Source organism: Condylura cristata, unplaced genomic scaffold (assembly GCF_000260355.1).
Source record: "Condylura cristata isolate star-nosed mole 26May11 unplaced genomic scaffold, ConCri1.0 scaffold00016, whole genome shotgun sequence".
NCBI lineage: Eukaryota > Metazoa > Chordata > Mammalia > Eulipotyphla > Talpidae > Condylura > Condylura cristata.
The window spans coordinates 39,542,071-39,554,731 of NW_004567117.1; the positions used below are offsets into that span (position 1 = coordinate 39,542,071).

The window sequence follows — 12,661 nt, forward strand, 5'->3', positions numbered from 1 at the left end:
TCTTGAACTTCGTCACGGAGTGATCCAAAGTGCTACCAACCCAGGCAACAACAGAGTTAGTGGTAGGTGAGCAAATATCGTTAGGTGCTATTCGCATCCTTTAGAGAGAACGTTACAGGACAGCACAAAATTAGCATCCACTAAAAAGGTTTTAACCCTAATACTACACCCTATGCCCTCCTTTCAAGAGCACGTGACTGCTCTTTCACCACCTGTGAAGCCTCATGCTAAGAGGCTTCCTGCCTGCAAGAAACTCACCATCTAGAGTATTCCTCCAAGTCCTTCCCAGGGCAGACAAAACCAGAGAACAGATCTGAGCTGCAGCCCAGATTCTACTTGACGTCAGTCAGCCAGATGGAACTTGAGAAACCAGAACCCCCTCTTGAGCACGGTGACGTTTGGTTTACCTTCTGCTACTGATCATGCACTCCAAGAGCAGAACACTTAAACCTGGCCTATGACCATCACGAGACTGCTTAGTCTGTTGAAGGTTCTTAAGGCAAAACGTTATTGATGATAAACAGAACATCTCGAGACAATCCCGCATACTTTCTTTGTCAGCTCCTATTCTTTTCCCTCTAGATAACTCCCATGCCTTAAATTAATACAATTGGCCCTCCCTGGTGGCACAGCGGGTTAAAGCACAGCACTGAGAAGCTAAAGCCACTTCCGCATGAGTTTGATCCCCGCCTGCCCTGGAGGTGACCACATGGCACGGCAGACCTCTCCTGACCCGCCCACTGCTCCCCTCAGCAGTGTACTTCGTTCATCTGCCTGTTCTGCTCCCCACTCTGTCTCTGGTGAAGCCTCTTGCTACTCCTGAACCTCTGGCCTGTACCCCAGTTCTGAATGCACAAATAAATAAATCTTTAAAAAAATTTAATTAATACAATTCACCCTAAATGAAAGTCTTGTTCCACATGCCTTAAAATGATCTATGTGTGTATGCATGTTTAATTTTTTTAAATCCTCCCAATTCCATTCCTCTGTCTGGAGACACGGTTCCAGATGGAAAGGATTTTCATTTCGTTGTGGCCTGATGTAAATAAAAATGCTTTCCCTATTCTATAAAACAAGAGCTGGGCACCGCGGCTTTTTTAACCACATAAATAGCAGATTTGGATTATGGGGGCAGGGGGGTAAGAACTACTGTATACAGAATGGGAAAATACGAGAACTTCATATTCTAAATAGAATGCTTTAAGTAGGAAAAACCCACAGCTATTTTTCCAGTCAATGTTATTCTCTTATTTCTTTTCTCTAGATAAGACACAGCTGAATTCCTCTAGGCAGCAAAATCACTGCCTGCAGAATTTGGCCGTGAGTCAATTTGAGATCCGCTCAAAATGAGCCACCACCTCCCAACCCATCCTGGTCTGAGGGTGTCTTGCTGGTGTCCGTGCCATTGAATGCCCCCACCTTGCTGCAGGCAGCTTCTGCAGCTGTTCCCATCAGGCTGTGCAAAAACCGAAAACCAACAGGTGGTTTACGCTGTCTCTGGTGCACTCTTGGAGGTTTGAAGGGAGAAGAAAAGAGCTGACATGTTAGTGCCCTTCTCGCTACGCACGTACATCACCATCATCACCAGCCCCGTCTGTAGTGTCCCTATTACCAGAGACGCTGTGCTAGGTGCTTCGCATGCATTAATTTCTAATGATTCCACAGCCCTTCAGAGTATTAACATTGCTTTCCACATTCATAAAATGGGAAAATTGAGAGCGATAAACATTCACTAATTAGTCACAGGCACCCAGTTGATAACTGACATAGATAGGGCTTGGGCCAGATAGATTTGCCTCCCGAGTCTAGGCCTAAACTGGTTCTCTGTTTTGAAAGTTAAATTTCTTGAACTTTGTCACGGAGTGATCCAAAGTGCTACCAACCCAGGCAACAACAGAGTTAGCGGTAGGTGAGCAAATATCGTTAGGTGCTATTCGCCTCCTTTAGAGAGAACGTTACAGGACAGCACAAAATTAGCATCCACACACTTGGCCTCCAGTTGAAGATGCAGTGATGTATTTCTAGGCTCAATATGAAAAGAGCGTCCCCAGACTGCTCCCGAGAGTCAGTACAGAATGAAACGCAGTTGGATGGCAGATGAAAGCTGCGTCCTCCCCTAACTCAACCATCCGTAATAGATTTCACTGATTCATTACAAGCCCAAGAACCGGTTCCACCAAACGGAGAGAGACACTGCTGCAAAGAGTAATATCAGCAATGAAATTCCATCTTGACACCTGAAACATAAGCAGAGTCTCCCAGAATGAAACTGCTGAACTGCAAAGGGGCTTGAGCCCAGCAAGTCTGTATATCCTGCAGCATAGAGGCCAGAGTCTACTTATTAATCACTTCCTCAGCTTCCTCACAACTTGGAGTATCCTAAAATTTTTGCCTGGAAATTTTTGTCCTAAGTTTTTTTTGTTTTTTTTTTATGGTAAAATGTTTAGGGCTGTTCATTTTATTTTAAGTGGGAAGGCTGGGTTCTTCCTTATTAAACTGACTCCCATTGCTTTGTTACAATCATGTTCAATGCTTGTTAGTCTCTGTAGGCAGATGTTATAAACATATAAGTGTAAAAAAAAAAAAAACTCTTCCTGTTTGAAAGGAGATCAGGAGATCATAAGTTTGGGCCAAAATAAAATGCAGGTAGTTCTGACATCTGTCGGTAGCCATAATGACATGTTGGTGCTTTTTCTCCCCAGCTCCATTCAGACATGGACAGGGGGGATGGATCCATCAAGTACATCCTCTCTGGAGAAGGTGCAGGGGTCGTGTTTACCATCGATGACACCACTGGAGACATCCACGCCATTCAGAGGCTTGACCGGGAGGAAAGGGCCCAGTACACTTTGCGGGCTCAAGCCCTAGACAGGCGGACAGGCAGGCCGATGGAGCCGGAGTCCGAGTTCATCATCAAAATCCAAGACATCAACGACAATGAGCCCAAGTTCCTGGACGGACCTTATGTCGCCACTGTGCCAGAAATGTCACCTGTGGGTAAGGCAGAGCCCTGCTGATTCCCACAAACAGCGTTCCTTCTAGAGAAGGGCTGCCCACGTATTCACAGAGAAGGAGGGTATGTGCAGAAGAGCTCACAAATTATGAAATGGAGCCAAAACTGATAACCAAGTCCTGAGCAGGGTCTGATTTAGACACTGGAATGGAACGGTAATGATGATAATAGCAGTAACACACCTGGTGTTGCTCTTCAGTTCTGACTTTTAAAATACAAAAAAAATAGATGATAGGTGGATGGATGGGTGGTGGGTGGGTGAATGGGTGGGTGGATGATGTTGGATTCATAAAGAAGTATTTTGGTTTTATCAAAAGAACACTGAGGAACTCAAAGACGGGGCCGTCTTTGCTGGTTAGTAAGACCCTGAAACACAAACTCCCACCCCTACCAAAAAGTCACAGCCCCTGGGAGTCATGGCCCCTGGAACTGGAAGAGCGCCCTCCCAAGGAAGCAACTGTCACATGTGTGCATGGGACACAGCTGGCCAGTCAGGACTGCATCGAGCCTGGAACAATTCAGCTTGAACAGCTTTCTGCCATCTCTCTTCCTCAGGGACCTCTGTCATCCAGGTGACAGCCACGGATGCCGACGACCCAACCTATGGCAACAGCGCCCGGGTGGTATACAGCATCCTCCAAGGCCAGCCTTACTTTTCTGTGGACTCCAAAACAGGTATTTGATGCAACAGTCAAGTCAGAGGTATCTGCTTTATTCCCCACTAGTTATAATTGCTACTTAGGGTAGATCCAAGTCTCCTTTTCACACCAGGGCATAAGTAGCCAAAGACGGTAGTTGTAAGTGACGGAGACAATAAGCCAGGTCCGCCCCAGTGAGTAAGAGGGTAAGTGCTGTTAGATGGTGTACAGGCCAACGGGGCTGTCTGCACACTAATCCTCAGACATCGCTGTGATTGTATTTATTCCAAGGGATAAAGTCTTTTCACAGAGACTGGCAAAGACTGACACGTTAAGGTGGGCTCACTATAGAAGCAGAATTATCGATTAAGAAACAAGAGAGAGGGCCCTCCCTGGTGGCACAGCGGGTTAAAGCACAGCACTAAGAAGTTTAAGCCACTTCTGCATGAGTTCGATCCCCGCCTGCCCCAGAGGTGACCACATGGCGTGGCAGACCTCTCCTGACCCGCCCGCCGCTCCCCTCAGCAGTGTACTTCGTCCATCTGCCTGTTCTGCTCCCCGCTCTGTCTCTGGTGAATCCTCTCACCCTCCGCATCTCTGGCCTGTACCACAGTTCTGTATGAATAAATAAATCTTAAAAAATAAAAAAAAGAAAGAAACAAGAGAGAGACTTAAGGGGACTGATCCAGGTCATGACCAGTCATTAGCACAGAAGGAAATCAGGGAGGGCATCCAGTCATAGATGTGTCTCCTGCCATGGGGCCTGTGTCCTTCCACTGAACCACCCACACTTAGCAGAGCACAGGTCACATGAGCAGCTGCTGGGACAGCAGGTGTTGGCCAGGGGCAAAAGAGCACAGAACATGGGTGTGGCCTCCAAAATATGGGAGCCCAGATGGGAGCTCTGGAGGGGAAGACAGCATAGAGAACTGGCGGGGGAAGCAGCATCTGGCAGGAAAAGACAAACCAGGAACTTGGCTTTGGCATTTTTTGTTTTTATTTTCAGTTTCTCCCAAGAACTTTGATTTCAGCATGAACGTGTTTTATCTATGAAGAATTCCCTTTAATAGTTTGACGTGGGCAGAGTAACTCTTAGATCATTCTCTTGCACTGTGCCAGGTCCTCTCCCATTTAAAATACCTCCCTCAACATTCCCACATTAGTCTCCCAGAATCTCGGGAACTCATAAGCTATACGGATGTATTGGAGATTCCATTTATATAGAGGAGAACTGAGAACTTACCAATAGATAACAGGGATCCTAAATAAAGAAACTTACAAGGAGGAAAGTCAACAGTGAAGGATCAAAGTCACCTCTTTATTTGAAAGCAAAGAAATACATTTCTATTAGCAACTGGAGAGAATTTTTCCAGAAGTCCTAAGGGAAACCAGACTTTCAGAAAATTAAATCATAAAAATCGAAAGCAAGGGAGTATAAATTAGCAGGAGGAAAGAAAGGAGATTGCAATTCTCCTGTAAAACAGTAACTTTAACCACTCTACAGATGGGGAGAGGGGGGTCGGGGGGAGCCCACAGGGAGGAAAAGTACAGACAAGAAGAGGGGAATGTGTCCTTTATAGCCAAAAAGAAACCTTACATTATTTTGACAGCTCCCAGGGGGTCATCTTCAGTGTTAAGGTCAAAAATACATGAAAAGATAGCTATCGCTCCCTCCAGAGGGCGTTTAAAAGGAAATTCTGCGTGTTTCACTTTATCCTCACTATAGGCAACATACACTTACAGGAGTCAACTGAAGACCCTCGGTGGTGTCTTCACCACCGGTGGTGTCTTCACCATAAAAAGGGGGGAGGTTTAACTCCCCCCTTTTTATCCAGAGGCCTTTTTAGCCAGGGGTCTCTTATAAACTTGCAGTAACCTGGCCTTTCATCTTTGCTTAAAAGAACCAAACTTTTCTAAGTTGAAGGGTTAAAAGGGAGATGGCCGCACATCCTTGGCAGGATCAAAACAACACATTTCCGTGGAATTTGATTCCCACCCTCTTCTGAAATGAAACCGTATCACATCGCGATGCTACTGTTTACTGTCTGGGGAAGGTCACCCCTTCTGCTCGTTACAAATAAGCAAGGCACAGCGCATCTCTCCCATGCTCGCTCACAGAATTCAGCGAAGCACAGAAATAAGCAGAACACAACAAAACAGAATGAATATGTAACAATAGGCGATGAAATCAGAATCCCAGCGCAGCTCACAGGTATTGAGGAAGCAGGGAAGGCAGGCGTAAGTTGCTTAAAGAAGAAGCTGTCACACTACGAGGGCTCTAGGGGGCTGCGGAAAGAAAGAGCTGAAGGAGAATTATCTAAAATCACAGATTTGTGGACCTGTGAAGCTTTGTTTTCGGGGCCCAACGCCCCCGTTTTCTTTAGCGAGCTGGAGCCGGCGGGCAAGGCGCGGACGCCCGCCACTCTGCGGGAGGACCATGCCGCCACCTCCCGGTTGCTCTCGGTAATGCAGCCGGAGCCCACGGGCCGGCAAGCTCTCGGGCCCCTAGCTGCAGCTTCTCCGCCTTTTTGAAGCTAGATTCTAATCTCCAGTTTGCTGAAACACAGGCGATTGCACCTCACCCCAACGGCTAAAAAATGCGCAAGGGAGGGGTGGGCCCTCCGGGTTAAAGCACAGCACTAAAAAGCTAAAGCCACATCAGTATGAGTTCGATCCCCACCCCAGAGGTGACCCACATGGCCCGCTGCTCCCCTCAGCAGTATACTTTGTAGATCTGACTATTCTGTCTCTGGTGAAGCCTCTCACAACCCCTGCCCCTCTGACCTGTACCCCAGTTCTGCATGCATAAATAAATACATTTTTTTAAATAATAATTAATTGATTTGTTAAAAGGCAGAAATTCTCAGGTTGCCTTAAAAAAAAAGCAAACTCCTGGGCCCTCCCTGGAGGTGCAGCGGGTTAAAGCACAGCACTAAGAAGCTAAAAGCCACTTCCGCATGAGTTCGATCCCCGCCTGCCCCAGAGGTGACCCACAGGGCGCGCAGACCTCTTCTGACCCGCCCGCTGCTCCCCTCAGCAGTGTACCTTGTAGATCTGACTGTTCTGTCTCTGGTGAAGCCTCTCACCACCCCTGCACCTCTGGCCTGTACCCCAGTTCTGTGTGCACAAATAAATCTTTTTTTAAAAAATGCGCAAGGGAGAGACATAAAATTCTATCTTAAAAAGTGCACTTGTGGTTTTGTTTTTAAAAACGTGTCCTGCAGGTGTGATCAGGACAGCGCTTATGAACATGGACCGAGAAGCCAAAGAATACTACGAAGTGATCATCCAGGCCAAGGACATGGGAGGCCAGCTGGGAGGCCTGGCAGGGACGACCACTGTCAACATCACCCTCTCCGACGTCAATGACAACCCGCCCCGCTTTCCCCAGAGTGAGTATCCCCATGAGAGGACAGAGCAAAGAGGCCAGGGAGGAAGGCCGGCTGAGCAACTCTTCTAAGTTCTGCTATTCGTGACCTGATCCGAGAGTTCCCATGCAGCTCACCCACTACCATTTCCCTCTAGCAGCAGATTTCCCAAAGTGTTTCTCTTTTTAGTGAGACCTCCCTAAGGAATCTTTCTTGTTTTTTCCCCCTGGATCACCAGTCTCTGCCTCTGCCCATGAAATTAAATAGTGCAGGATAACACTCTATTGGGTAGGACTGAACTTTAGAGAGTCACAAGCAACCGTAACATCTAAGACTTTTCTCACCTTGCACCAACACATGAGCTAATGTTTGCCCCCAGGAAAGAATATTGCCCCAGATGAGATGCCATGCAGGGACACACGACCAGAGTCCCTGCCCGGGAAGCATTTACAGCAGAGTATTCTGTCCTCAGCACAGGTTAACTAGGAAACAGCATTTGTTGTGTTGTTTGGTTAGTGTAGAATGAAACTATCACAGTAAGCTAACATGAAGGCTTCAGAGGAGAATGCCACTTCAACAGGGAACTGAAGAATATAAAGAAATGATATAGGCAGAAAAGAAGACATTCCAGAAAGGGAGGGCATTCATTCACTCAAAATATATTGTGTCCAGACAACAGCCCTGTGTGGGACATGGAGCAGATTGAAAACAAATGAAATCTTTGCTCTCCTAGGGCTCCCTGAATGTAAATTACTTTGTCCTCTATTATCTAATTAGTAATTTAGTTGTTCTAGAAATATAAATATCTTTATATTTATATATGTGTATTGTGTGTGTGTGTGTGTGAAAGAGAGAGAGAGAAGGTGGCACCTTTATGATCACAGGTTCCTAAATGGAGACCTGCTCTTTAATGTCTCAAATGTATGAGTCTAATGGGAGATGGGAGTCACTGAAGCTGTTGAGAGAGATAGGGGGAAAAAGTTGATTCGACAGCCATGTGTAGGATAGATGGACTGGGAGATAGACAGAAGGCAAGTCCATTAGGGAGCTTTTAGCACTGTCCAGATTTGAAATGATGGGACTTAAGGAAATGGCAGAAGGGTTAGAGTGGATACTTGAGAAAATGTGGATTTCTGCCCTAGTTCTTGACTAAGGGGACCAAAGCAGAAGATGGAGTCAATAACAAACGCTTCTGTCTAGGCAATGAGGAACAGGACTAGAAACAGAGGGAGCATGAGGGAACTAGAGGCAGGGAAGGAAGATGAAAAATTCCTATTTGAATATGAAGTAACAGTAGGACAGTCCAACTCAGTGTCCTTAAGGAAGGCAGAAATCTATAGCACTGACTGTGGAGTGGAGCCCAGGGGCAGAGAGGTGAAGCTGAACAGCAGCTCTCTAAAGGAGCAGTTGGAGAAGTGAGAGTAGCAGACACGATTCCAGGGGAAAGTCCTAACCAGGGAAGTCTGGATCCAACAGAAGAAAACTAAGCTCAAAAACAGAGTCAGGCCCAATTATCTGCTGAACAGTATATTCTGAGTCGGCCAGAGCAAGTGAACCCTGTCTATGAAAATATGGGAAGAGAATGCAAATAGTTTCTACAACTGGGGTGCACAAAGTCCTCGTGCCATGTCATGAACAAAAATGCCTGCTGCATAAGCCGTTCACACGTGGAGCAGGCAAATCCACTAGTAAGCTGATTCCACAGTAGAGAGTTCCATGGAACAGTCTGTGAAAGGCCACGTGATTGGCATCTGGTTGTCCTGCTGACCTGTGGGTCCATCTTTCTTACTTGGTGAATGACTCACATTGTGCCCACTGTAGCTGGACAAGCTTGGCCATCCTTGAGCTACCCTTTGGGAGCTTTGTAATTGGACACAAGTCTAGTGCTCATGAAGGCAAAGGAATAAAGTTACTGCAAAACTCCTAAGTATAGTGGAACCTTAAATAAAGTGGGTTCATTACAATGTTGAGGGAAAAAAATACCAATCGCAGCTGATGTTGAGCAGAGTGAAGGTTTGCAAGGACCTGCTGGATGTAGTTTCGCCAATGTTAGCATTTCGAAGCCGCTACTGCAGCAGTTAGGTGAGGACTTACTGCGTGTGCTTTTGGACATGGTGTAAGAAAAGTCCTATCACCCAAATGTGGCAGCTTCAGAATCACATAATGCAATAGAATGGTAACAGGTTTGGTCTTGCCCCGCAAGCCATTCGATAGCATACTTATCAAGCTGGCCTTTTGTTGAAAAACGTAGAAAATCGAGGCTACAGAGGAAGCATGTTTTATGTTATACAGAGACAAAATGGAAATGTCTTGAAAAGTAATCTCAGTCTTCATGCGTCCTCTTGAGCGAGCACTATTTTTGAACCTTTAACAATTTGTCTTTATCTAACCATTAAATCTTTCCCCATCTCTTTGCTAAAGCAAGGTCTAAGGGAGATCATTACTCCATAAGCTATCACTGGTAAACTTGTACATTACTAATCTTTTGAGTCTTCATTCTGGGAAATCTATCTTCCCTCTTTTCATAAATATTATCATAGTATTTATGGTAATCAACTGTGGGACGTCGACAAAATGATACCTACCATTTTATATTGAATGAGCTCACTTACCTTTCACTGAACCAAATATAGTGGAATATCAAGATCTCAGGCTATTTACTTTTATATCATGCATCACATGTAGAAGTTACATGTACATGTAGCTTAAACATAGAACACCTTTCCTGGTGAGGAGAAAATGTAGGCAGATACTTGGTTTTCCCAAAAGTTCTGCAAAAGCAACAACTTCCTAAGTGAATGGAAAGAGATCATGAAACCAAAGTTTCCGCCAGCTTACTACAGACAGCAGCAATTTTCTGGTTTGTATTTGCAAAGAACCAGCATCATTTCTCCTGTGCAAGCTATGGTGCTGTGAGCTGGCTAGGGGCTGTTAACCTCCCCAAACCTTTGTGAGACTCAAGCCCTCACATCCCAAGCCTCCCTGTAGCCTCCAAAGCATATTAGAATAAATGAGACCATGTACATACTGGAAATGTGGTTGTGCGATTTCTTTGTTATTTAGTCAGTCATATTGTGATATCGTAGTACTTACCCAAAAAAATGAAGAACTTAAAAAAGGTATCCCTAGGGAAGCAAGTTAGCAAAGATATAACTCTATGGTGATGAAAATACAGTAAATTTAATTGTGAATACAGGATCACCAAGTTGAAAGGAGACCATTACTAGCTCTGAACTGCTAACATACATGCTTGCTTGTAGAAGTCTATTCTGAGCCAGACAACAAGCAGCATCATGGGTCTGTCCATGCAGAGGCTGCGGGCTTAGTCCAAGGTACAGCGAGGACCTCACCAGGAGCTGGTGCCGTTTGCTTTCTGCGTCTCTTGCTCCTTCATAGACCACTGGTCACATGTGGGCAGGTGGTGTGAAAATGGACACTCAGCACACAGGCCGGGTCACGAAGGCAAATGCAGACATTTGAAGTGTGAGCAGAATATTTTGTGACCGCAGCAATTTTTTCTGTTTCGTAGACGATATTAACATTGGGGAGAGAGTTCTTTAGGAAAGATTGGAAAGCAAAACACTCCCTCCCACGTGCAGGGAGGTTCACTGAGGTGAGAAAGGGTTTCGCTTTTGCCCTGGCCGACCGTGGAGCTGTGATGAAGCTCCTTTGCCCTCCTCCTCACACATCCACACCGGCCATTGACCTACCTAACACCATTCGCTCAACTTCTTTGATCTTGCTTTTTGTCTGCGCCACTCAAGTTTTAATGTTGAGCCAGGAGGAAGATGTTTTGCACAGCATGCCTGATGTGACGTAGTACTGACAAGGCCCTTTCCACAGAGACAGATTACCAAGATCGCATGTCCTGATCTTTCTTCACAGAACATTACCAGATGAGCGTGCTGGAATCAGCCCCTGTCAGCTCCACGGTGGGGAGAGTGTTTGCCAAGGACTTGGACGAAGGCATTAACGCAGAGATGAAGTACACGATCGTGGATGGGGATGGTGCTGATGCCTTCGCCATTAACACGGACCCCAATTTCCAAGTTGGCATCATAACCGTGAAGAAGGTAATCCAAGCCCCTTGCCCGAATCATCTTAACGGCTGCTTGAATGCATACTAGCTGTGAGGGCTGTGGCACTGTTGACACAAATTGCTGCAGATACTCTGATAAATGCTCTATTAAAAGCAAATAACTCTTACTCCTTTGGTTTACCTGTAAACACTATAATTGTTTTAGAGAAAAGGTGCCAGGTGGTCATAAAAATATAATATATATAATGTCTCTACCTAGCTCTTAATCAGCCACTTAAAAACTGTTATAGCTTAATTCTATAATGGTGTTAATGACTTGATCAATATTTGCATTCAAAGAACAACTATTTTTTAACTATAATATACCGTAAGTAACAATAAAGCAAACCATAATATTATTTATGAATCAATAAATAACATGCAGAGGTATTTTAATTGCTGCTTGAAGTTTCAAATGCTAATTAGACTTGGAAAAGCTTTATCAAACTTAGCTGCCAAGTGATGTAATCACCTGAAACTCCTGTGCTTCGTAAGTCACCAAATTTCCAGAAAAATGTGTTATGGCTGAAAACACATATGGATATACTCAGCTGGAAGGTAAAATACCTCTTAAAATTCATGTTTTGACATCCTAATAAATAGATATCTGATGAAATACATTAATTCAAAAATGTACTGTTCCAATCTTCTTTCTCTATTTTAAATATATTTTAAAAATCCAAGATGCATGTAAATTTTTCACTCAACAAATATTTGTCAGGTCCTGTTCCAGGCATTTAAGGTAGAGTAAATAAAGCAACCTCGCAGAAGAAAATGACATTTATGCAAAAACTTAAAGTGGGCAGAGTCACTACACTGCATCAGGCCAACACAGAGGACGGTGCCCAGGAAATGACTCTCAGTGAGACCCATACAGGCACTCTGGAGACCAGGGGATGGGCATGGACATACTGAGGAAGTGTTCCACACACACGGACAGCAGTGCAAAGTGAGGCTCCGTCTGCTTTATCTCAAGCTCAGTAGTAGTAGGGTTGTCGAGGCTGAGGGAGGGGAACACTAATAGGAGATGGAAAAAGGGGGCCAAATTGTGCAGGACCGTGTAGGCTGATGTAAAGATTTGGGGGTTTACTCCGAGTAAAGAGGAGAATAACTACAGGACTTCCACAGATGCATGGCATGACTCGACTTGCCCTAAGTGGGCAAGGACCCACGGAAAGGTTATTGCAATAATCTAGGTAAGAGGGGTGGTGGCAAGGGCTAAGGCAGTGGGAATAGAGCAGAAGAGGTCAGAACCTGAACATATTTTGAAAGTAGGACTAATAGTATTTCCTCATCAGTTAGATGAGGATAGAAAAAGAGAGGCTTCATGGAGCAGCAAGAAGAGTAGAGTTGCTACTAATTGCGGTGAGGGAAATCTGCAAGTAGAGCAGGTGGCAAATATTGGGGTTCAGCTTTGGACCTATTATGTTTGCAATGTCTCTGAGGCATCCAAGTGGAAATAAATGTGTGACAGCTGCTGGTTATAGGTGTCTGTGGCTTGCAGAAGACTTGGGGGCTGAAAATGCAAAGTTAGGCATCATAGGCATAAAAATACAGGATAGAT

At 45.1% G+C, this 12,661-nt stretch overlaps 1 protein-coding gene across 1 annotated transcript in view; it reads left to right on the forward strand.

Annotated features, from left to right (window-relative positions):
* CDH20 (cadherin 20, type 2) overlaps positions 1-12,661 on the forward strand; it is a 47,019-nt gene that overhangs the window by 5,868 nt on the left and 28,490 nt on the right. Inside the window, exons 2-5 of the mRNA XM_004683946.1 lie at positions 2,703-2,997; positions 3,569-3,688; positions 6,876-7,043; positions 10,905-11,092. Of these exons, the coding sequence (XP_004684003.1) occupies positions 2,703-2,997; positions 3,569-3,688; positions 6,876-7,043; positions 10,905-11,092 (771 nt within the window). The remainder of the gene's footprint in view (positions 1-2,702; positions 2,998-3,568; positions 3,689-6,875; positions 7,044-10,904; positions 11,093-12,661) is intronic.